This window comes from Sinohyriopsis cumingii, chromosome 2 (genome assembly GCF_028554795.1).
Source record: "Sinohyriopsis cumingii isolate HCF-2022 chromosome 2, ASM2855479v2, whole genome shotgun sequence".
Taxonomy (NCBI): Eukaryota; Metazoa; Mollusca; class Bivalvia; order Unionida; family Unionidae; genus Sinohyriopsis; species Sinohyriopsis cumingii.
Genome location: NC_142962.1, coordinates 18377709 through 18404690, shown reverse-complemented (window position 1 = coordinate 18404690; position 26982 = coordinate 18377709). Strand labels below are relative to the sequence as shown.

The window sequence follows — 26982 nt, the reverse complement described above, 5'->3', positions numbered from 1 at the left end:
CGGCATGGGTAGCCGCTTACTAGCCGGCCCAGCAAACTTGAACGACCTTTCATCGAGACATACCTGCATGAAATCTATAGGAATATGATTTATTTATAAAAAAATCGTGAGCATAGCATTCGTCATGTCTTTAGCTGCAGACAGACTAGACAAAAGTACATCGTTGCTGAAATTTGACCTAGATCTGGCCAGTTGCATTCCGAGTCACGTGGCTATACAACTCTCGCAACCTACATGTCAATGACATCAGAAGTCAATTAGGCACGTGATATCGACAATAAACAAATTGCCATTGTTGTTGTACATACAAGTTTGACGTATTATATAGAAGTCACTTAATGTGTGTAAATAAATATAATGCACACTTAATTCTCAGCATATTTATTCTGAGAACAACGACCTGAAACCTGTCCGTATCGCAGCAGGGTGGAGAAAACCATTTTCATGAAGTACTGAGCACATGTCAGTGATGTTTTTGTTGGTGTCACGTGACTACCACATTGACATGTATTCTCTGCATAGTTAATCTGGTTTCCTTGAAATTGATGCAACATTTACAGATTTTCATTTGTTGTTTTCATGATAAATATTTTGAGAAGTTTTTTTTTTTTTTATTGACATGAAAAGTATGGTTCTTGTGTGCCGTATGCGGTCAAAACTTGGGGAAAAGAATTATGTGGAAAAAAACAACATATTTCCGTTTTTCTTCTTAACTTCTTTGTGATTAAAGGGGCAAAGCAAAAATAATTAAAATCAGAGTCGACCGAAAAGTTTTGTTGATCAACATTTTTGCAAACCAACATTAGTTACATATAACCTAGTCAATTTGGATCTTGTTTTAAAACGTCTGCTATAGTACTGTTTCTTTCCATTTGTACTGAATTCACTAAATGAAATGCTTCCTAAGCAATCTCAATGAAATTTCAGACAACTATGAGAACATCCTGCTGCTTCTGAAAACATTTTTAAAAAGGACCAAAAACCTTTTTTAATTTGGGAGGGATCGCGGATTGAAAAGGCTTAATTGATCAAAACCAAGTCTGTAAATAGACTGATTACAAATTCAACAACAGCCGCAGTAACGAGCAGTGTGTTGGTGCAAATATGATACAAGCTTCGCTATCAAATAATTGTATTCGATGCAGTAATGCTTTTTATTCAGTACTTTGAGTAATATTTTCCTGTAATATTTACAAGTTACAGATAATTGCTTTTGCCTATGTACGAAAATTAACAAGCCCGTCATGTTTTGCCTCCACCACCACCCCACCCCCAATCAAGTTTTGCCTATTAGCTTTATGTCAACTTCAACATTTTATTGTTACACGGACAAGATAAAACTGATAAATCGTGGCCCATAATCATTTGCAGCATGGAGATTAACCCTACAGAATCATATCGCACATGTTTGCCGAGATCTGCCATTCGGACAATTTCGGCTCTTTACGAAAATAAGATTGACCTAGAAGTAGCTCGGTATCCTGGCCTCCCATGATGCTCCGTTCACATGAAAGGCCAGGTACCCAGCTAAAGCGAAAGGAGGCATGGGGCTTAATATTTTGTCTCGCAGAAATAGCCGAGGTGGTCTGAATGCAATTGTTAGATGTGAAACCGGCGATATCGATAACGTACAATAAGAACAGAGCCCAGCAACATGACTTCTTGGTTTTCAGAAGACTTTTTCCCGACGAAGCTCAGCTTTGTGTACTTTGTAGCTTATATGGGGTTATTTATAAATCAAGGTATGCTTTACAGATGCTCGTTTCTGGGATCTATTTGAATTGTAACCTAATTAGTCCGAGTTTCATCTGACCCTTGTCACCCAATTTTTTGATATTTTTACATTTATGTTGGGGTGCAGGGTCAGAGTCCATTCTCTATCGAAAAGTTGGAATTCGCCTACACCATTTGGTGTCGGCATGGGTAGCCGCTTACTAGCCGGCCCAGCAAACTTGAACGACCTTTCATCGAGACATACCTGCATGAAATCTATAGGAATATGATTTATTTATAAAAAATCGTGAGCATAGCATTCGTCATGTCTTTAGCTGCAGACAGACTAGACAAAAGTACATCGTTGCTGAAATTTGACCTAGATCTGGCCAGTTGCATTCCGAGTCACGTGGCTATACAACTCTCGCAACCTACATGTCAATGACATCAGAAGTCAATTAGGCACGTGATATCGACAATAAACAAATTGCCATTGTTGTTGTACATACAAGTTTGACGTATTATATAGAAGTCACTTAATGTGTGTAAATAAATATAATGCACACTTAATTCTCAGCATATTTATTCTGAGAACAACGACCTGAAACCTGTCCGTATCGCAGCAGGGTGGAGAAAACCATTTTCATGAAGTACTGAGCACATGTCAGTGATGTTTTTGTTGGTGTCACGTGACTACCACATTGACATGTATTCTCTGCATAGTTAATCTGGTTTCCTTGAAATTGATGCAACATTTACAGATTTTCATTTGTTGTTTTCATGATAAATATTTTGAGAAGTTTTTTTTTTTTTTATTGACATGAAAAGTATGGTTCTTGTGTGCCGTATGCGGTCAAAACTTGGGGAAAAGAATTATGTGGAAAAAAACAACATATTTCCGTTTTTCTTCTTAACTTCTTTGTGATTAAAGGGGCAAAGCAAAAATAATTAAAATCAGAGTCGACCGAAAAGTTTTGTTGATCAACATTTTTGCAAACCAACATTAGTTACATATAACCTAGTCAATTTGGATCTTGTTTTAAAACGTCTGCTATAGTACTGTTTCTTTCCATTTGTACTGAATTCACTAAATGAAATGCTTCCTAAGCAATCTCAATGAAATTTCAGACAACTATGAGAACATCCTGCTGCTTCTGAAAACATTTTTAAAAAGGACCAAAAACCTTTTTTAATTTGGGAGGGATCGCGGATTGAAAAGGCTTAATTGATCAAAACCAAGTCTGTAAATAGACTGATTACAAATTCAACAACAGCCGCAGTAACGAGCAGTGTGTTGGTGCAAATATGATACAAGCTTCGCTATCAAATAATTGTATTCGATGCAGTAATGCTTTTTATTCAGTACTTTGAGTAATATTTTCCTGTAATATTTACAAGTTACAGATAATTGCTTTTGCCTATGTACGAAAATTAACAAGCCCGTCATGTTTTGCCTCCACCACCACCCCACCCCCAATCAAGTTTTGCCTATTAGCTTTATGTCAACTTCAACATTTTATTGTTACACGGACAAGATAAAACTGATAAATCGTGGCCCATAATCATTTGCAGCATGGAGATTAACCCTACAGAATCATATCGCACATGTTTGCCGAGATCTGCCATTCGGACAATTTCGGCTCTTTACGAAAATAAGATTGACCTAGAAGTAGCTCGGTATCCTGGCCTCCCATGATGCTCCGTTCACATGAAAGGCCAGGTACCCAGCTAAAGCGAAAGGAGGCATGGGGCTTAATATTTTGTCTCGCAGAAATAGCCGAGGTGGTCTGAATGCAATTGTTAGATGTGAAACCGGCGATATCGATAACGTACAATAAGAACAGAGCCCAGCAACATGACTTCTTGGTTTTCAGAAGACTTTTTCCCGACGAAGCTCAGCTTTGTGTACTTTGTAGCTTATATGGGGTTATTTATAAATCAAGGTATGCTTTACAGATGCTCGTTTCTGGGATCTATTTGAATTGTAACCTAATTAGACCGAGTTTCATCTGACCCTTGTCACCCAATTTTTTGATATTTTTACATTTATGTTGGGGTGCAGGGTCAGAGTCCATTCTCTATCGAAAAGTTGGAATTCGCCTACACCATTTGGTGTCGGCATGGGTAGCCGCTTACTAGCCGGCCCAGCAAACTTGAACGACCTTTCATCGAGACATACCTGCATGAAATCTATAGGAATATGATTTATTTATAAAAAATCGTGAGCATAGCATTCGTCATGTCTTTAGCTGCAGACAGACTAGACAAAAGTACATCGTTGCTGAAATTTGACCTAGATCTGGCCAGTTGCATTCCGAGTCACGTGGCTATACAACTCTCGCAACCTACATGTCAATGACATCAGAAGTCAATTAGGCACGTGATATCGACAATAAACAAATTGCCATTGTTGTTGTACATACAAGTTTGACGTATTATATAGAAGTCACTTAATGTGTGTAAATAAATATAATGCACACTTAATTCTCAGCATATTTATTCTGAGAACAACGACCTGAAACCTGTCCGTATCGCAGCAGGGTGGAGAAAACCATTTTCATGAAGTACTGAGCACATGTCAGTGATGTTTTTGTTGGTGTCACGTGACTACCACATTGACATGTATTCTCTGCATAGTTAATCTGGTTTCCTTGAAATTGATGCAACATTTACAGATTTTCATTTGTTGTTTTCATGATAAATATTTTGAGAAGTTTTTTTTTTTTTTATTGACATGAAAAGTATGGTTCTTGTGTGCCGTATGCGGTCAAAACTTGGGGAAAAGAATTATGTGGAAAAAAACAACATATTTCCGTTTTTCTTCTTAACTTCTTTGTGATTAAAGGGGCAAAGCAAAAATAATTAAAATCAGAGTCGACCGAAAAGTTTTGTTGATCAACATTTTTGCAAACCAACATTAGTTACATATAACCTAGTCAATTTGGATCTTGTTTTAAAACGTCTGCTATAGTACTGTTTCTTTCCATTTGTACTGAATTCACTAAATGAAATGCTTCCTAAGCAATCTCAATGAAATTTCAGACAACTATGAGAACATCCTGCTGCTTCTGAAAACATTTTTAAAAAGGACCAAAAACCTTTTTTAATTTGGGAGGGATCGCGGATTGAAAAGGCTTAATTGATCAAAACCAAGTCTGTAAATAGACTGATTACAAATTCAACAACAGCCGCAGTAACGAGCAGTGTGTTGGTGCAAATATGATACAAGCTTCGCTATCAAATAATTGTATTCGATGCAGTAATGCTTTTTATTCAGTACTTTGAGTAATATTTTCCTGTAATATTTACAAGTTACAGATAATTGCTTTTGCCTATGTACGAAAATTAACAAGCCCGTCATGTTTTGCCTCCACCACCACCCCACCCCCAATCAAGTTTTGCCTATTAGCTTTATGTCAACTTCAACATTTTATTGTTACACGGACAAGATAAAACTGATAAATCGTGGCCCATAATCATTTGCAGCATGGAGATTAACCCTACAGAATCATATCGCACATGTTTGCCGAGATCTGCCATTCGGACAATTTCGGCTCTTTACGAAAATAAGATTGACCTAGAAGTAGCTCGGTATCCTGGCCTCCCATGATGCTCCGTTCACATGAAAGGCCAGGTACCCAGCTAAAGCGAAAGGAGGCATGGGGCTTAATATTTTGTCTCGCAGAAATAGCCGAGGTGGTCTGAATGCAATTGTTAGATGTGAAACCGGCGATATCGATAACGTACAATAAGAACAGAGCCCAGCAACATGACTTCTTGGTTTTCAGAAGACTTTTTCCCGACGAAGCTCAGCTTTGTGTACTTTGTAGCTTATATGGGGTTATTTATAAATCAAGGTATGCTTTACAGATGCTCGTTTCTGGGATCTATTTGAATTGTAACCTAATTAGACCGAGTTTCATCTGACCCTTGTCACCCAATTTTTTGATATTTTTACATTTATGTTGGGGTGCAGGGTCAGAGTCCATTCTCTATCGAAAAGTTGGAATTCGCCTACACCATTTGGTGTCGGCATGGGTAGCCGCTTACTAGCCGGCCCAGCAAACTTGAACGACCTTTCATCGAGACATACCTGCATGAAATCTATAGGAATATGATTTATTTATAAAAAATCGTGAGCATAGCATTCGTCATGTCTTTAGCTGCAGACAGACTAGACAAAAGTACATCGTTGCTGAAATTTGACCTAGATCTGGCCAGTTGCATTCCGAGTCACGTGGCTATACAACTCTCGCAACCTACATGTCAATGACATCAGAAGTCAATTAGGCACGTGATATCGACAATAAACAAATTGCCATTGTTGTTGTACATACAAGTTTGACGTATTATATAGACGTCACTTAATGTGTGTAAATAAATATAATGCACACTTAATTCTCAGCATATTTATTCTGAGAACAACGACCTGAAACCTGTCCGTATCGCAGCAGGGTGGAGAAAACCATTTTCATGAAGTACTGAGCACATGTCAGTGATGTTTTTGTTGGTGTCACGTGACTACCACATTGACATGTATTCTCTGCATAGTTAATCTGGTTTCCTTGAAATTGATGCAACATTTACAGATTTTCATTTGTTGTTTTCATGATAAATATTTTGAGAAGTTTTTTTTTTTTTTATTGACATGAAAAGTATGGTTCTTGTGTGCCGTATGCGGTCAAAACTTGGGGAAAAGAATTATGTGGAAAAAAACAACATATTTCCGTTTTTCTTCTTAACTTCTTTGTGATTAAAGGGGCAAAGCAAAAATAATTAAAATCAGAGTCGACCGAAAAGTTTTGTTGATCAACATTTTTGCAAACCAACATTAGTTACATATAACCTAGTCAATTTGGATCTTGTTTTAAAACGTCTGCTATAGTACTGTTTCTTTCCATTTGTACTGAATTCACTAAATGAAATGCTTCCTAAGCAATCTCAATGAAATTTCAGACAACTATGAGAACATCCTGCTGCTTCTGAAAACATTTTTAAAAAGGACCAAAAACCTTTTTTAATTTGGGAGGGATCGCGGATTGAAAAGGCTTAATTGATCAAAACCAAGTCTGTAAATAGACTGATTACAAATTCAACAACAGCCGCAGTAACGAGCAGTGTGTTGGTGCAAATATGATACAAGCTTCGCTATCAAATAATTGTATTCGATGCAGTAATGCTTTTTATTCAGTACTTTGAGTAATATTTTCCTGTAATATTTACAAGTTACAGATAATTGCTTTTGCCTATGTACGAAAATTAACAAGCCCGTCATGTTTTGCCTCCACCACCACCCCACCCCCAATCAAGTTTTGCCTATTAGCTTTATGTCAACTTCAACATTTTATTGTTACACGGACAAGATAAAACTGATAAATCGTGGCCCATAATCATTTGCAGCATGGAGATTAACCCTACAGAATCATATCGCACATGTTTGCCGAGATCTGCCATTCGGACAATTTCGGCTCTTTACGAAAATAAGATTGACCTAGAAGTAGCTCGGTATCCTGGCCTCCCATGATGCTCCGTTCACATGAAAGGCCAGGTACCCAGCTAAAGCGAAAGGAGGCATGGGGCTTAATATTTTGTCTCGCAGAAATAGCCGAGGTGGTCTGAATGCAATTGTTAGATGTGAAACCGGCGATATCGATAACGTACAATAAGAACAGAGCCCAGCAACATGACTTCTTGGTTTTCAGAAGACTTTTTCCCGACGAAGCTCAGCTTTGTGTACTTTGTAGCTTATATGGGGTTATTTATAAATCAAGGTATGCTTTACAGATGCTCGTTTCTGGGATCTATTTGAATTGTAACCTAATTAGTCCGAGTTTCATCTGACCCTTGTCACCCAATTTTTTGATATTTTTACATTTATGTTGGGGTGCAGGGTCAGAGTCCATTCTCTATCGAAAAGTTGGAATTCGCCTACACCATTTGGTGTCGGCATGGGTAGCCGCTTACTAGCCGGCCCAGCAAACTTGAACGACCTTTCATCGAGACATACCTGCATGAAATCTATAGGAATATGATTTATTTATAAAAAATCGTGAGCATAGCATTCGTCATGTCTTTAGCTGCAGACAGACTAGACAAAAGTACATCGTTGCTGAAATTTGACCTAGATCTGGCCAGTTGCATTCCGAGTCACGTGGCTATACAACTCTCGCAACCTACATGTCAATGACATCAGAAGTCAATTAGGCACGTGATATCGACAATAAACAAATTGCCATTGTTGTTGTACATACAAGTTTGACGTATTATATAGAAGTCACTTAATGTGTGTAAATAAATATAATGCACACTTAATTCTCAGCATATTTATTCTGAGAACAACGACCTGAAACCTGTCCGTATCGCAGCAGGGTGGAGAAAACCATTTTCATGAAGTACTGAGCACATGTCAGTGATGTTTTTGTTGGTGTCACGTGACTACCACATTGACATGTATTCTCTGCATAGTTAATCTGGTTTCCTTGAAATTGATGCAACATTTACAGATTTTCATTTGTTGTTTTCATGATAAATATTTTGAGAAGTTTTTTTTTTTTTATTGACATGAAAAGTATGGTTCTTGTCTGCCGTATGCGGTCAAAACTTGGGGAAAAGAATTATGTGGAAAAAAACAACATATTTCCGTTTTTCTTCTTAACTTCTTTGTGATTAAAGGGGCAAAGCAAAAATAATTAAAATCAGAGTCGACCGAAAAGTTTTGTTGATCAACATTTTTGCAAACCAACATTAGTTACATATAACCTAGTCAATTTGGATCTTGTTTTAAAACGTCTGCTATAGTACTGTTTCTTTCCATTTGTACTGAATTCACTAAATGAAATGCTTCCTAAGCAATCTCAATGAAATTTCAGACAACTATGAGAACATCCTGCTGCTTCTGAAAACATTTTTAAAAAGGACCAAAAACCTTTTTTAATTTGGGAGGGATCGCGGATTGAAAAGGCTTAATTGATCAAAACCAAGTCTGTAAATAGACTGATTACAAATTCAACAACAGCCGCAGTAACGAGCAGTGTGTTGGTGCAAATATGATACAAGCTTCGCTATCAAATAATTGTATTCGATGCAGTAATGCTTTTTATTCAGTACTTTGAGTAATATTTTCCTGTAATATTTACAAGTTACAGATAATTGCTTTTGCCTATGTACGAAAATTAACAAGCCCGTCATGTTTTGCCTCCACCACCACCCCACCCCCAATCAAGTTTTGCCTATTAGCTTTATGTCAACTTCAACATTTTATTGTTACACGGACAAGATAAAACTGATAAATCGTGGCCCATAATCATTTGCAGCATGGAGATTAACCCTACAGAATCATATCGCACATGTTTGCCGAGATCTGCCATTCGGACAATTTCGGCTCTTTACGAAAATAAGATTGACCTAGAAGTAGCTCGGTATCCTGGCCTCCCATGATGCTCCGTTCACATGAAAGGCCAGGTACCCAGCTAAAGCGAAAGGAGGCATGGGGCTTAATATTTTGTCTCGCAGAAATAGCCGAGGTGGTCTGAATGCAATTGTTAGATGTGAAACCGGCGATATCGATAACGTACAATAAGAACAGAGCCCAGCAACATGACTTCTTGGTTTTCAGAAGACTTTTTCCCGACGAAGCTCAGCTTTGTGTACTTTGTAGCTTATATGGGGTTATTTATAAATCAAGGTATGCTTTACAGATGCTCGTTTCTGGGATCTATTTGAATTGTAACCTAATTAGTCCGAGTTTCATCTGACCCTTGTCACCCAATTTTTTGATATTTTTACATTTATGTTGGGGTGCAGGGTCAGAGTCCATTCTCTATCGAAAAGTTGGAATTCGCCTACACCATTTGGTGTCGGCATGGGTAGCCGCTTACTAGCCGGCCCAGCAAACTTGAACGACCTTTCATCGAGACATACCTGCATGAAATCTATAGGAATATGATTTATTTATAAAAAAAATCGTGAGCATAGCATTCGTCATGTCTTTAGCTGCAGACAGACTAGACAAAAGTACATCGTTGCTGAAATTTGACCTAGATCTGGCCAGTTGCATTCCGAGTCACGTGGCTATACAACTCTCGCAACCTACATGTCAATGACATCAGAAGTCAATTAGGCACGTGATATCGACAATAAACAAATTGCCATTGTTGTTGTACATACAAGTTTGACGTATTATATAGAAGTCACTTAATGTGTGTAAATAAATATAATGCACACTTAATTCTCAGCATATTTATTCTGAGAACAACGACCTGAAACCTGTCCGTATCGCAGCAGGGTGGAGAAAACCATTTTCATGAAGTACTGAGCACATGTCAGTGATGTTTTTGTTGGTGTCACGTGACTACCACATTGACATGTATTCTCTGCATAGTTAATCTGGTTTCCTTGAAATTGATGCAACATTTACAGATTTTCATTTGTTGTTTTCATGATAAATATTTTGAGAAGTTTTTTTTTTTTTTATTGACATGAAAAGTATGGTTCTTGTCTGCCGTATGCGGTCAAAACTTGGGGAAAAGAATTATGTGGAAAAAAACAACATATTTCCGTTTTTCTTCTTAACTTCTTTGTGATTAAAGGGGCAAAGCAAAAATAATTAAAATCAGAGTCGACCGAAAAGTTTTGTTGATCAACATTTTTGCAAACCAACATTAGTTACATATAACCTAGTCAATTTGGATCTTGTTTTAAAACGTCTGCTATAGTACTGTTTCTTTCCATTTGTACTGAATTCACTAAATGAAATGCTTCCTAAGCAATCTCAATGAAATTTCAGACAACTATGAGAACATCCTGCTGCTTCTGAAAACATTTTTAAAAAGGACCAAAAACCTTTTTTAATTTGGGAGGGATCGCGGATTGAAAAGGCTTAATTGATCAAAACCAAGTCTGTAAATAGACTGATTACAAATTCAACAACAGCCGCAGTAACGAGCAGTGTGTTGGTGCAAATATGATACAAGCTTCGCTATCAAATAATTGTATTCGATGCAGTAATGCTTTTTATTCAGTACTTTGAGTAATATTTTCCTGTAATATTTACAAGTTACAGATAATTGCTTTTGCCTATGTACGAAAATTAACAAGCCCGTCATGTTTTGCCTCCACCACCACCCCACCCCCAATCAAGTTTTGCCTATTAGCTTTATGTCAACTTCAACATTTTATTGTTACACGGACAAGATAAAACTGATAAATCGTGGCCCATAATCATTTGCAGCATGGAGATTAACCCTACAGAATCATATCGCACATGTTTGCCGAGATCTGCCATTCGGACAATTTCGGCTCTTTACGAAAATAAGATTGACCTAGAAGTAGCTCGGTATCCTGGCCTCCCATGATGCTCCGTTCACATGAAAGGCCAGGTACCCAGCTAAAGCGAAAGGAGGCATGGGGCTTAATATTTTGTCTCGCAGAAATAGCCGAGGTGGTCTGAATGCAATTGTTAGATGTGAAACCGGCGATATCGATAACGTACAATAAGAACAGAGCCCAGCAACATGACTTCTTGGTTTTCAGAAGACTTTTTCCCGACGAAGCTCAGCTTTGTGTACTTTGTAGCTTATATGGGGTTATTTATAAATCAAGGTATGCTTTACAGATGCTCGTTTCTGGGATCTATTTGAATTGTAACCTAATTAGTCCGAGTTTCATCTGACCCTTGTCACCCAATTTTTTGATATTTTTACATTTATGTTGGGGTGCAGGGTCAGAGTCCATTCTCTATCGAAAAGTTGGAATTCGCCTACACCATTTGGTGTCGGCATGGGTAGCCGCTTACTAGCCGGCCCAGCAAACTTGAACGACCTTTCATCGAGACATACCTGCATGAAATCTATAGGAATATGATTTATTTATAAAAAATCGTGAGCATAGCATTCGTCATGTCTTTAGCTGCAGACAGACTAGACAAAAGTACATCGTTGCTGAAATTTGACCTAGATCTGGCCAGTTGCATTCCGAGTCACGTGGCTATACAACTCTCGCAACCTACATGTCAATGACATCAGAAGTCAATTAGGCACGTGATATCGACAATAAACAAATTGCCATTGTTGTTGTACATACAAGTTTGACGTATTATATAGAAGTCACTTAATGTGTGTAAATAAATATAATGCACACTTAATTCTCAGCATATTTATTCTGAGAACAACGACCTGAAACCTGTCCGTATCGCAGCAGGGTGGAGAAAACCATTTTCATGAAGTACTGAGCACATGTCAGTGATGTTTTTGTTGGTGTCACGTGACTACCACATTGACATGTATTCTCTGCATAGTTAATCTGGTTTCCTTGAAATTGATGCAACATTTACAGATTTTCATTTGTTGTTTTCATGATAAATATTTTGAGAAGTTTTTTTTTTTTTTATTGACATGAAAAGTATGGTTCTTGTGTGCCGTATGCGGTCAAAACTTGGGGAAAAGAATTATGTGGAAAAAAACAACATATTTCCGTTTTTCTTCTTAACTTCTTTCTGATTAAAGGGGCAAAGCAAAAATAATTAAAATCAGAGTCGACCGAAAAGTTTTGTTGATCAACATTTTTGCAAACCAACATTAGTTACATATAACCTAGTCAATTTGGATCTTGTTTTAAAACGTCTGCTATAGTACTGTTTCTTTCCATTTGTACTGAATTCACTAAATGAAATGCTTCCTAAGCAATCTCAATGAAATTTCAGACAACTATGAGAACATCCTGCTGCTTCTGAAAACATTTTTAAAAAGGACCAAAAACCTTTTTTAATTTGGGAGGGATCGCGGATTGAAAAGGCTTAATTGATCAAAACCAAGTCTGTAAATAGACTGATTACAAATTCAACAACAGCCGCAGTAACGAGCAGTGTGTTGGTGCAAATATGATACAAGCTTCGCTATCAAATAATTGTATTCGATGCAGTAATGCTTTTTATTCAGTACTTTGAGTAATATTTTCCTGTAATATTTACAAGTTACAGATAATTGCTTTTGCCTATGTACGAAAATTAACAAGCCCGTCATGTTTTGCCTCCACCACCACCCCACCCCCAATCAAGTTTTGCCTATTAGCTTTATGTCAACTTCAACATTTTATTGTTACACGGACAAGATAAAACTGATAAATCGTGGCCCATAATCATTTGCAGCATGGAGATTAACCCTACAGAATCATATCGCACATGTTTGCCGAGATCTGCCATTCGGACAATTTCGGCTCTTTACGAAAATAAGATTGACCTAGAAGTAGCTCGGTATCCTGGCCTCCCATGATGCTCCGTTCACATGAAAGGCCAGGTACCCAGCTAAAGCGAAAGGAGGCATGGGGCTTAATATTTTGTCTCGCAGAAATAGCCGAGGTGGTCTGAATGCAATTGTTAGATGTGAAACCGGCGATATCGATAACGTACAATAAGAACAGAGCCCAGCAACATGACTTCTTGGTTTTCAGAAGACTTTTTCCCGACGAAGCTCAGCTTTGTGTACTTTGTAGCTTATATGGGGTTATTTATAAATCAAGGTATGCTTTACAGATGCTCGTTTCTGGGATCTATTTGAATTGTAACCTAATTAGTCCGAGTTTCATCTGACCCTTGTCACCCAATTTTTTGATATTTTTACATTTATGTTGGGGTGCAGGGTCAGAGTCCATTCTCTATCGAAAAGTTGGAATTCGCCTACACCATTTGGTGTCGGCATGGGTAGCCGCTTACTAGCCGGCCCAGCAAACTTGAACGACCTTTCATCGAGACATACCTGCATGAAATCTATAGGAATATGATTTATTTATAAAAAATCGTGAGCATAGCATTCGTCATGTCTTTAGCTGCAGACAGACTAGACAAAAGTACATCGTTGCTGAAATTTGACCTAGATCTGGCCAGTTGCATTCCGAGTCACGTGGCTATACAACTCTCGCAACCTACATGTCAATGACATCAGAAGTCAATTAGGCACGTGATATCGACAATAAACAAATTGCCATTGTTGTTGTACATACAAGTTTGACGTATTATATAGAAGTCACTTAATGTGTGTAAATAAATATAATGCACACTTAATTCTCAGCATATTTATTCTGAGAACAACGACCTGAAACCTGTCCGTATCGCAGCAGGGTGGAGAAAACCATTTTCATGAAGTACTGAGCACATGTCAGTGATGCTTTTGTTGGTGTCACGTGACTACCACATTGACATGTATTCTCTGCATAGTTAATCTGGTTTCCTTGAAATTGATGCAACATTTACAGATTTTCATTTGTTGTTTTCATGATAAATATTTTGAGAAGTTTTTTTTTTCTTTCATTTTTCTATACAAATTATGTGATTTTGATTTATATGTTCGATTTGTTTTCCTTCAGCAACACTAGAAATGGTTTATTTGTTGATATGACGTGACATTTTATCACCCTCCTTTTAATCAAGGAGATCTTAAGATGAGATGAACCCTCACTTGAATCACAGGTGCTTGTGGAATTGTTTTCAGATGTAAAGATTTGCTCCTCATCCTAAATATAATAAGTATGTATTTAAAAATATTAAAAGCTGTGTAGTTACAAATGACATTTAAATTCTTTTCTCAAGCACAATTAAAAAGAAACCATTCCCATTATGAATTTTTCTTCACTCCTTTTTGACTTTCTTTTATCATTGATTAGATTACCTCTTAATATTGTCTTTTTTAATATGGCAGTTACACATAAATGATGATTTTTCTTTTAATGACCTTACAATACCCTGGCCAGTTTATAAAGAGTTGACTTGCATGTAAAAATTTCAAGAAATTTTAACGCTATTCATGAAACTCTTCAACTTAACTGCATACTCAAACTAAAATTTTGATTGCTTAAAATAATCATTTTAAAGTACTAGTGATTTCAAGGTAGAAATACATTTGGATACTGATATCAAATAATTATGTACAGATTATTATTTTTAACATATAATTAAATGTAATACTTAAAACATAGAAATCTTTAAGTTTTAGTGTACTGTAAAGTTGATAAGCTTCATGAATACTGGGTCTAGTCTCCCGGATAGTGGATTTTTCACCACCACTATTACTGTCAGATGTCAGTGTATACATTTATAGGCAAGAGTTTTGGAGCTTTCTTCTATGCAAAATATGTATTACATTAGAGGATTTTCTTTTATTCAGGAGGCTTTCAACATCAGTAATGATTGGAACTGAACTGAACATATTTTATATATATATATATATATATATATATATATATATATATATATATATGATATTGTAATGTAATATTGTTTATTGGATTTGATATTGTCCAGAATAGAGTTAAGTTCTGATGTGTTTTTAAATAAATGAAACATTGTATGTAGTTGCTGAGCTTGTTTCAGTCAGTGACAGTTTTGGTAAAGAACTTTTTAAAAGTTTTTTCATTTTTCTCTCAGAGAGAGTATCATTAAGTTGAGTCAAGATTATGCCTGGTTGATGTGATATTTATCATGTAACAAACTTCCATTCCTTCTGGAAGGTTGAACTCTTGACCCCAGTAAGGGAATCTGATTTGCATTAGTCCTATGACTGATGTTACGATAAGAATTCTATCAGTCGTGCCTTAACACTTGAGACATCAAGTTGTTTTATGTTGTGTCCAGTTTGGCTTAGTTTTTGTTCTCTTCAGATTATTGAAATTCAAGTGATTCTTTTCCCTGGAAACACATTAGTACTCTGATAGTTCTTGGACAAAGACATTACTTGGAAATTATACAGAATTCAAAACTGGAATATTATTTTTGGTGATTCAACAAGAGACTGTTGACACATCAGTACAACATTGACTATTACAGATGTTATCACCTTCCATTTGGGATTTGAACTCTGATTCACTTAGAACTTTTCATTGATAGGACTTGTGTTTTTTTTTAACTCTTGGATTATTTCTAGATTTAATTTGTAAAACTGTAAGTTTTTTTCTTCTTATTTTTTCACTTTTTATTTTAGGGAAATAAATTATTTGTTAAATTTTACAAAGCTTGTTGTTCTCACTCTTTTCTATTTCTCATTTTAAGAGCATAGACTCATAACTATATATATATATATATATATATATATATATATATATATATATATATATATATATATATATATATATATATTTAGAGAGAGAGAGAGAGAGAAATTACATAGTAAAAAAGAGTAAAAGTTGTGATAGATACTATGGTGAAGAATGGGAGACAACTCATACATTTACAATCCAGTCTGCTGGTGTCTGTAACTTGAATGACCAAGAAAATAAAGTTCTACAAAATTAAAATTTAAAAACAAAATTGACAATTAGATCCTGTTGATGGTTTGTTTGTGACTTTGTCATTGACATAGACATATTAGTCTATGTAGACATTATTATACGGGGCCCAGAGTGGTCTAAAGCGCTCAGCATTATGGATCACTGCCGTCTCACTTCTGCCTACATGGGTTTGAGTCGCAGGCTCGGCCAGTGTGGGTATGTGAGAAAGTTTGCCAGTAGTTTCTCATGGGTCGGTGGTTCTTTTCGGGGTTTTCCCTAGTTCTTCCTCCACCATTTATCCTGGCTGCCATGTATATCCTATTATGTGCTGAAAAATAGTGTTAAACCATACATCAACAACATTATTATATACTATGTATAATCAGACATAAACTCAATATGTTTAATTATTTACAATCCTATTGCCTGGATTCTTAGTTTGTACTACTTTGCTTGTGTTGCACTCATGTAAAATTTAACTCTTAACTTGCTGATTTTAACTCTATTTTCAGGTATCCTAGTGACGGCCTCAAAGACCAAGAATAATGCTTATCAGTACAACACAGTCACAGTAGTTCTGCTAACAGAATGCCTGAAACTGATAGCTGCCATACTTATCTATCTCAGAGGGTAAGTTCCATACATGTTTCATGCAGCTTTTGCTATCTCCAAGCCTTTGTATGGGATATTATGATTCCCACCATCTGGCCATCAGTCTGGCCATTCACACCATCTGTCCGTCAGTCTGGTATTCTGTCCATCAGTCTGGCCATTCACACCATCTTGCCATTCCCACCATTTGTCCATCAGTATGGCCATTCCCACCATGTGGCTATCAGTCTGGCCAATCCCACCATCTGTCCATCAGTCTGGCCATTTACACCATCTCACCATTTACACCATCTGTCCATCAGTCTGGTATTCTGTCCATCAGTCTGGCCATTCATACCATCTTGCCATTCCCACCATTTGTCCATCAGTATCTTCATTCACAGAATCTGGCTATCAGTCTGGCCATTACCACCATCTGTCCATCAGTATGGCCATTCACACCATCTGGCCATTAGTCTAGCCATTCCCACCATCTGTCCATCAGTCTAGCCATTACCAATATCTGGCCATTCAAACCATCTGGCCATCAGTCTGGCTATTCCCACCAAAGTCCATGAGTCTGCAGTCCCACCATCTGGCCATTCCCACCATCAAGCCATTATTATTGCCATTCCAACCATCTGTCCATCAGTTTGGCCATTCCCACCATCTGCCCATCAGTTTAACCATTTCCACCATCAGTCTGGCCATTCTCACCATCAATCCATCATTATGGCCATTCTCACCATCTATCCATCAGTCTGGCCATTCCCACCATCTGGCCATTCCTACCATCTATCCACTAGTCTGGCCGTTACCATATATCCTTCTTTAATGCTGGATAGAAATTCCTTAAACTTTGCACTTATGATGCCCTTGAGGTAGTTATCAGCAAGACGGGTATGACATTTTCAATATTATGTGATAAAACTTTAAGCCATAGTTTAAAGATGCAACATATATACATGTATGTGGGGTTTTGCATTGGACCCCTGAGTCACTGTCTTAGAGTTGTGGTGGCAACAGGTTTGTATGGGGGTGGATGCATGGCAGTGTTGTAATGGAAGTTGGATTGAGATTATGCTGGAAAAATCATGGGGATTTGCAATTTTGAGCCTTTGTATTAACAGTGTTTTTGTTCTTTTTCTCACATTTCATGAGACATAGGTACCATTTTTCTCATGGTGGTGACTCCATCGTCAAGATAAAAATCATTGCTAGACAGATACAATGTGGATGCATCATCAGACTTGGGTTCAGTTACAGCTTAATTGGTGTAATTGAGTAATTAATTACAATTAAACTGTATTTGTAATTGTAATTGAACATCACTGATATGATATAATTGTAATTGTAAATGTTCTAAATTTGTGCAAATGCTCAGTTACAAGTCAGTTACAAAAGTAAAGATAAATGTATCTTTTAATTCCAAACAAATTATGAAAATTGAGAAAATATACATATTTATCTTAACTGCCGGTTATTAGGCTAATAATGTAGGAATTAATATAGAATAAGCAATAATGCTAAGTTTTACATAAGAAAACTGTATATTAATGATTTTGCTTAGTCATCTGTGGGATTCAGACTTGGGTTCAGTTACAAAATTTTACATAAGAAAGCTGTATATTAATGATTTTACTTAGTCAGCTGTGGGATTCATACTTGGGTTCAATTACAAAGTTTCAGATAAGAAAATTATATACATGATTTTACTTGGTCTACTGTGGGATTCAGACTTGGGTTCAGTTTCAATGTAATTTGTGTAATTGGGTAATTAATTACAATTACACTGTATTTGTAATTGTAACTGCATTTGAACTTCAGTGATATGGTATAATTGTAAATGAACAGTGACTGTCACAGTTTTGTATAACTGAAATTGTAATTGACATCTGCAAGCACATCATAATTGTAATTGTAATTGACAAAAATAGTTGAACCCACATCTGTGCATCATTGCATTGTGTCATGAGAGACAACATATTTTGCAGAACTTAACAATGTAATTATGAAGCCAAATGTATAAGAAGGAAAATATAATGTGAACATTGAAAATAATATGAAATGGGGGGTATGAGATGCATTGGGTCATAGAATATAGGATAATATGAAATGTAATAATTTTTGGGTTTAACACCATTTCTCAGCACAAGAAAGGCTACACATGGCAGCCAGTATAAATGGTGAAGGATGAACCGCGAAAACCCCTGTATGAACCACTGACCCATGGGAAGCTACTGGCTTCTTTCTCACATGCCCACATTGGCTGAGGCCGAGACTCAAATCCACATAGAGGTGAGATGTCTGGTGGTCAGATTTTCTTCAGAACAGCTTTTGTTTGTAAAAATAAGAGAAATATTATTCACCCTTTCCAAGGTTTCCCTTTTGTGCACAGTCATTGATAAGTTTGGTATATATGTGTTTATAAGTTCTGATGTCTTCAATAATTTGCAGCTACAACATTTGAGAATTTTTTTCACTTGAAAAGACTTTACAACTTAGCCTTGCATTCTGTTCTATCATTGTTGTTGCAGTCCTATGATAACTATTCCTTTTCAGATTTAGTTTTGTGAGTACCAGTATATCCCTTTTGCATACAACCACATTATCATCAATCAGTTTTGACAAAATAAATACATATAATGAAGTGAAGTTACTACTGTAACTCATTGACTTAAAGACTTGAATAATGTAGTGAAGTTATTGCATTGGAACTTGTCTTGAAAGACAACTGCTTTTTCCAAAATAATAATGGTCTTTCAAGACAGTTGGTCTCTCATGACATGTTATAAAATTATATAATAAAAGAATCTGTGAAGAACCTGGTCTCTCAAGACAGTTGGTCTCTTATAGCAGTGGTCTCTCAAGAAATGTTTTACTATACTGTAATCATAGAAGTAAAGGCTTTTATAATAAAGTGAAGTTATTACTGTAACTTGTATAAGTTAAGGCTTATTTTATATTAGGGATTTTATTTTTGAAATCTTTCTAATTTTTCATTTGCAGAAACTCAGTTTCTAGTCTTATATCAGAGGTGTTCAAGAACAGAAAAGGTAGGTAAAATCATTGAACCCATGGAATCATTTTTGCAGGTGGTGGGGCAAACACAGACTAGTTAGCTATTAAATTTTATGGATGTAGTCCAAAACATGTTTAGAGATGAAACCCGGAGTGGTGGTGGTGGTAGGGCAAGTGGCCCCTGCTTTTGCCCCTATGTACAGGCACCCATTTACTGTAAAACACTGTAAAGAATGTTCCAAATTATTGTACCATTTAATTTTCTTTCATTCATCAGAGTAATTCATTTATTTTTAAATAATGGCTTAAGAAAATGTATGTTTCAAAAAATAAATACTTGTTTATGCATTTGCATAATTTTAGCTCTGCTGATTAGAGACCAGAAGAGCATATGAAATGGTCTGTTGTCTGTCATCCATTGTCTGTTCTTCCATTATCACAAGTTTTTTTTCGCTAGTCCTCCTAAACTACACTTAGAGAATTGCAATAAAACTTTGCAGACATACATTCATCCCACGTTGGTCAAGTTGGTTCATAATGAATAGTATGCCACTCAGACGTCCATGTTGAAAATCTTATTGCTTCTCTTTCTGAATGGATGGTCATATCAACATGGAGTTTACACTAAAACACTAATGATAATGTCTAGTTGGTCCTAAATGAAAATGGTGCTGACCTGTTGAATGAAAAGTACTATTGACTTGGGGTTTTCACCTGAATACTTCTCATGATATGTAGTTGGTCCTGAATGAAATGATGTTGATCTGATGTCCAGTATGGCCACAACAGTGGTTGTATTGAAAATGTTGTTATCACTACTCCTCCTGAATGAATGGTCATATCAAATTGGTTTCTTTTACTTTTTTGGTAAACAACTTTCTTTGATATCATGTGGTCCTAATGGTGTAATTCAGACATTCAGTATATATGCCACAGTGGCCATCTTAAAAATCTTGTTATTTCTGTCTTCTGAATGAATGGTCCTATCAGCATGAGGTTTTCACTGAAAGACTTTTTATGACGTCTGGTTCATAAATGAAAATGGTACTTATCTGACTTCAAATATGACTGCCACAATGGTTATCTTGAGAGTCTTGTCACCACTTTTCCAGGATGGCTGGTCATGTTGACATTGTGCTTTCACCAGAAGACTTCTTAGTAACAACCCCAGTGCAGAGCATATATCCCTTAGAATTGTCACAGTTTTACATGGTCACTGCACATTTTCCATATGTTAGTAACTTTCTGTATTAAAGATTGCTAGAAAATATCTATGAAATAAAAGCCAGTCAAATTATCTTTCTAATTAAGTATTACTTGTTAGTGTTATTTATTTTGGATTTACACTTTATCGCAGGTTGAAAAGTAAATACAGGTAATTTATGCTTCCTGCACTAAATCAGTACTGCAGTGACCCGTGTGTAACGTGTGGTTCATTTGGAAAATTATGCAACTTAGTTAATAAGTATGAATATTCATGAAAATTTCCAGCCAATCAGAAAATTGAATGACAGTTTGTGCGGAATTTGAAGAATTAAAATATCACAAGCCATGCTGAAGATATATTGTCTCAAATTCAAGTGCCAATCATACACGATCCTCAAAGTTTTATGAACATTCTTCACACATCTTTAGATTGTACTTATTCTCATCTTTAATTTCATGTATAAAATGTCTGTCACAAAGAAGATTTATTGTACTGGATTTTGCTTTAAAGTTTAGAAACTTTTGAGTTTATGTACTTCGCTGAGCATGTACTGTGGACGCCATCTTGAATATTATACGATTTTAGTAAACAAATGTTTGTACCAGTTGTTTAATGCCATATCAGTTAGTAAGTGTCCATAACATATTGTCAAGGACTTAAGGCTAACAAATACAGGGTTCTAAGTTAAGTTTTTGAGAGAGAAAGATTTTTTTATAGATTGATGGAAGCATTTCTGGTAATGCAGATATTTTAAGCTGTTCTTGCCTTGTGGTCCATTTGCCCTGCAGAATGGATTATCCTGGCCCCTTCTGCCAGAAATGTGACCTGACTAAAGAAAAAATATTAAACCACATCCATGAATATAAACATCTCATGTCTTCAAAATGGAGTTGTACTAGAATTTAAACGTTCCTTGAGGGGTCACACAGAGCTGTTAGTGAACTTAACAAATGTCATTTTAATGTTGGACCCAAGATTTAATACAGTCAATCAAAAATCTTTGGCAATAAAAATCTCCAGACTGTGTGAACAGAGAATCAAGTCAGGTCACAAGAGAAATGTTGCAGGCTTCAAAAGTGTATCTGACCTCTTAGAATCGTTGTTTGAACCAACAACAACCCTGACATTGACAAATCAAGCTCATGTAGCAATCAATGGTTCCTCAAATAGTGTTCATTTGGTATTTGAGGAAAGCATATGCTCAAAGCCATGCCCACAGGAACTAGAGATGGGAAATGAAATAAGTGAACAACTGGAAAAACTGAAATCAACAGAAAGCAGAAGTGGACACTACTCTCTTCAGGCAGACAACTGTTTTATAAATTATGATGGAGCTTTTTGTTTCACTGACATTGATAATTTTGATGAAACCCAGAAAAAAGACTGAATGTGTTTGACTATGAACTGAATAATAAGAAGACTTGAAACAAATTAATGAATGAGATTGAAAATTACAAAATTGAGTTGAAAGCCATGAAAAAAAGGCTGGGCACTTTGGTGTGAGAAATGTAAACAAGCATGATGAAAAGGCTAGAATTGCATGACAAGCATTAGAGATTGATGTATGAAGAAGTACTTTACAGACTAAGATGTGTTTCATCAACAATGAAAACAATTTACAACTCAATTATTTCAGCCGATTGGTGACATTTATTTTAAAGTAGGAAGTAAAATATGAGATTTTCCAATTACTATGACAATAATTAAACTTGAAATTTGATGCATAATCCATATGATCAGTAAAGCCTCAAACTTGATACATAGTTAACAGCATAACTTTATTAACATTTCTATTTGAATGGGTTTTGCTGTGGAAATTTTTTTTATATGATTTAACACCATATATTAACATGTTGCTGTTTGTGTTAACACACAAAATATTAAAAAGAAAATTTAAATATTGGTGAGATTTTTCTTGAAATAATTTTCCTGTTGTAAAAGTACATCTTTAACAATTGCAAATATGAGTCCAGCATGTTTTACTTAAAGCTAAAATGTTTTATGAATTTGTTGTTAAAAATAACAAAATTACATCAATTTATGTTCAATTTCCCTTTTTTCTGGTGTCATGGATATATCGTGTGTGACAAGTATTATTATAAAGGAAAAGGTGGTCAAATTGACAGAAAATTTGCAACTTTAAAATGTCATAAATTTACTTCTAGTAGAGATATTTTCAAAATTTAAACTGTTTTGTTTTTTGCTGCTTGAGATAAAATCTATCATTTAATAATGTGTTAGGTAAACATTGAACTATGGCTGTTTCCTAGCTCCTACTCCGCATCCATTTTGTTCAGCCCCATTATTTTTGTGGTAAGGGGAGAGCTCACCCATTTCAATAAAATCCTGGCAGCATCTCTGATGACAGCATTCAGTTTCTAAGATATACCTTGATGAATATATAAAACATCTTTAGGATTATTGTGCTATACTGCTACATAAAGCATGCACATGATATAAATACATAATGCAACTGGACATAATAAGACTGCAACATTTACATGTGTAGTAGCTATGTTTAGTTTACTGCGTGTACATAATTGGTAACTGTAAACAAATATATACGTGGTTTTCAGTGATACAGGAACTACCCATTCCAGTTATATTTCCACATCGTAGATTATGGCACTTGTCAGCAGAATTTTTTGGTTTAATTCTTTTCTTGACGTTTAGATGATATTCACATCTGAAAAAGCCACTAGAATTTGTTGTACTGCACATTATAAATCAGACTGATTACTGATAATTCCGACCCAATTAGAAAAATAGTAAAACTATGTTATTTATTATTGTAAAGTACATGTATGTTCATTAGCAGTACCATTGATGAGTGTGTGTGATTTGAATTTTATTATGTAGCTTTAACAATTGTTTAATCGTATTGCTATCATATCTGCATTGTGACAGTTTATAGTGATGTCTAGGATTGGGGCATAATGCTGCAGACAGGATGATGAGGCTGTCTGGGGCATGATGATACATGCTGCGGCATGATGCCCCAGTGCTAGACATCACTGTGTTTAGCCTTGGCCATTATTAAAAAGTTACTGGGAACAATAACTAACTTTTATTATTATCTTCCAAGCCTTGCACGAAGTTATGATGATTTAAAACTGTGTTGGACTTGACATAAAATGCCCAATAGTTAAGTGTTATGTATTTTCAAGGTTGGCTTACCTTCAGCTGATAATTCATTTATAAAACAGAGTGGAATCAAATATTGTTTTTGGGTGAAATTCTGTTTTTTGTTTGTTTTCTTAAAGAAACAAAAATCTTATAAATATATGAAACAACAGCAAATCCAGAACCAAAAATTACTCATTTTCCAGTACATTTGATAAATAAGTATATCAATTGTTTTATACCCATTTAAATACTTTTTCATATTAAATTTAATAAAAACCTGGCCACCATATTGGGAAAAATGTCCTGCAAGAGTGTTAGAATTTCTAGACTCCTGGTTTGTGTTCTTGTGTGTGTGTGTGTGTGTGTTGGATTTTTCATGTAGCTTTAACAATTTGAATTATATTATTACAGTGTCTGCAGTGTGGCAGTTGATAACGATGCCTAGCACTAGGGTATCATGCTGCAAACATGTAGCATCATGTCCCACCCATTCACATTATCCTGACACCAGGCTGACCAAGTTCTAACATTAACCTCTTAATGCTGAGCACCAAGTGAAGCAGCTGCTAGTACCTTTTTATAAGTTGTTGGATTGACTCAGCTGTAGTTAGAACCCATGACCTCCTGCATCTGAGGCAGATGCTCAAACAGCTTAGGCCACCAGATCAGTTAATCCCTGGTTTATATTTTCATGGCATGCATAATACTGGTTATATAGAGCTGATTAAAAGTAACCTCTAAAAGATTGAATGATGAAAAAAAATTAAAAAGACATTAGTTTGAAAATGGTGTGGATTTGTGGATTTAACGCCATTCTCAGCACAGTAGATTATCAGCCTGTACATTTGGTGGGGAAAGAACCTAGGAAGAACCAATTCACAGACACCTATTGGATGAGATGAGACTTGAACACATGCAAACAGATGTGAGTGATCTGTAAAGACAAGCGCCTTAATTCATTGGCAAAACAGGGCTCAATATTCAGACGGATATTGGTTTTTGCATATGATAAAAAATAATATGGTTATCAATCTTGCGCACTTTGTGATCATCTTTGATCCTGATTACTGTAGTATTACCTAAACCCTCCAAACCTTTAGTATTCTTTGTGTAATAATATTTCCCATTGCTACTAAAGATGTAGACAATATTTAAGAGTATCATCAGACTATTTTAAGATATACATGCATGTAGGTTTTAGAATGAGAATCAATCAAGACTGATGTGTGTAGATGATTATTGGTTTTGTAAGCATTTGTATATTTGATTATATTTAATGTATTGTTTTTTATGTTTTTTTTGTTTCAAGTTCTCCTGTACTACTTTGTCCCAGCTGGACTCTATTGTCTGTACAACAACCTGCAGTTTGTCAATCTGGGAGCATATGATCCCACCACCTACTTTCTGCTGCTGCAGTTTCGAGTCGTTGTTACCGGAGTTGTTTTCCAGGTAGGGTAGGCCAAATCTTATAGTTAGTTGCTGTAGTTCTCTGTTGATAAGTCAGGTATCACAGTTAAATATTGTTAAAAATGAAAACTAATTTATCAGATAAGGTGCTTTCAGATAGAAAGTTTAAGAGTAATGAGTGGATGGAAATAGAAAGTTGCCATTTGCTTGATAATATCTGAGATAAAAAAATGTGGAAGTTGGATTAGAGACTTACTGATATTTGTACTGAGAAGAAAAATGTATTATCTATCAGAAACTGATATTGAAATAAATCTGTAAGACACTTTCATTAGAACAGACAAGCAAAGGAAATCAGTTTCTTGTCTGAGAGACACCCATGCTTTATTGGTTTTTACATGAGTTGTGTTCCAGATATACATAGAGTGGCACATTGCATACAATCTTATTAAGAGAGAATTATGGCATGTTAGTAGACAAATTACATACAATCTTATTAAGAGAGAATTATGGCTTGTTAGTAGACAAATTACATACAATCTTATTAACAGAGAATTATGGTTTGTTAGTAGACAAATTACATACAATCTTATTAAGAGAGAATTATGGTTTGTTAGTAGACAAATTACATACAATCTTATTAACAGAGAATTATGGCATGTTAGTAGACAAATTGCATACAGACTTATTAACAGAGAATTATGGTTTGTTAGTAGACAAATTACCTACAATCTTATTAAGAGAGAATTATGGTTTGTTAGTAGACAAATTACCTACAATCTTATTAACAGAGAATTATGGTTTGTTAGTAGACAAATTACCTACAATCTTATTAACAGAGAATTATGGCATGTTAGTAGACAAATTACCTACAATCTTATTAACAGAGAATTATGGCATGTTAGTAGACAAATTACCTACAATCTTATTAAGAGAGAATTATGGCTTGTTAGTAGACAAATTACATACAATCTTATTAACAGAGAATTATGGTTTGTTAGTAGACAAATTACCTACAATCTTATTAACAGAGAATTATGGCATGTTAGTAGACAAATTACATACAATCTTATTAACAGAGAATTATGGTTTGTTAGTATACAAGTTACATACAATCTTATTAACAGAGAATTATGGTTTGTTAGTAGACAAATTACATACAATCTTATTAACAGAGAATTATGGCATGTTAGTAGACAAATTACATACAATCTTATTAACAGAGAATTATGGCATGTTAGTAGACAAATTACATACAATCTTATTAACAGAGAATTATGGTTTGTTAGTAGACAAATCACATACAATCTTATTAACAGAGAATTATGGTTTGTTAGTAGACAAATTACCTACAATCTTATTAACACAGAATTATGGCATGTTAGTAGACAAATTACCTACAATCTTATTAACAGAGAATTATGGTATGTTAGACAAATTACATACAATCTTATTAACAGAGAATTATGGTTTGTTAGTAGACAAATTACCTACAATCTTATTAACAGAGAATTATGGTATGTTAGACACATTACATACAATCTTATTAACAGAGAATTATGGTTTGTTAGTAGACAAATTACCTACAATCTTATTAACAGAGAATTATGGTTTGTTAGTAGACAAATTACCTACAATCTTATTAACAGAGAATTATGGTATGT

At 35.5% G+C, this 26982-nt stretch overlaps 1 protein-coding gene across 1 annotated transcript in view; it reads left to right on the top strand.

Annotated features, from left to right (window-relative positions):
* Positions 1 to 13013: 13013 nt before the first annotated feature.
* LOC149804406 (UDP-galactose transporter senju-like) overlaps positions 13014 to 26982 on the top strand; it is a 38485-nt gene continuing 24516 nt past the window's right edge. The window contains exons 1-4 of the mRNA XM_089939873.1: positions 13014 to 13227; positions 16479 to 16596; positions 19567 to 19613; positions 25221 to 25360. Coding sequence (XP_089795999.1) covers positions 13140 to 13227; positions 16479 to 16596; positions 19567 to 19613; positions 25221 to 25360 — 393 coding nt within the window. The 5' untranslated portion in view covers positions 13014 to 13139. The remainder of the gene's footprint in view (positions 13228 to 16478; positions 16597 to 19566; positions 19614 to 25220; positions 25361 to 26982) is intronic.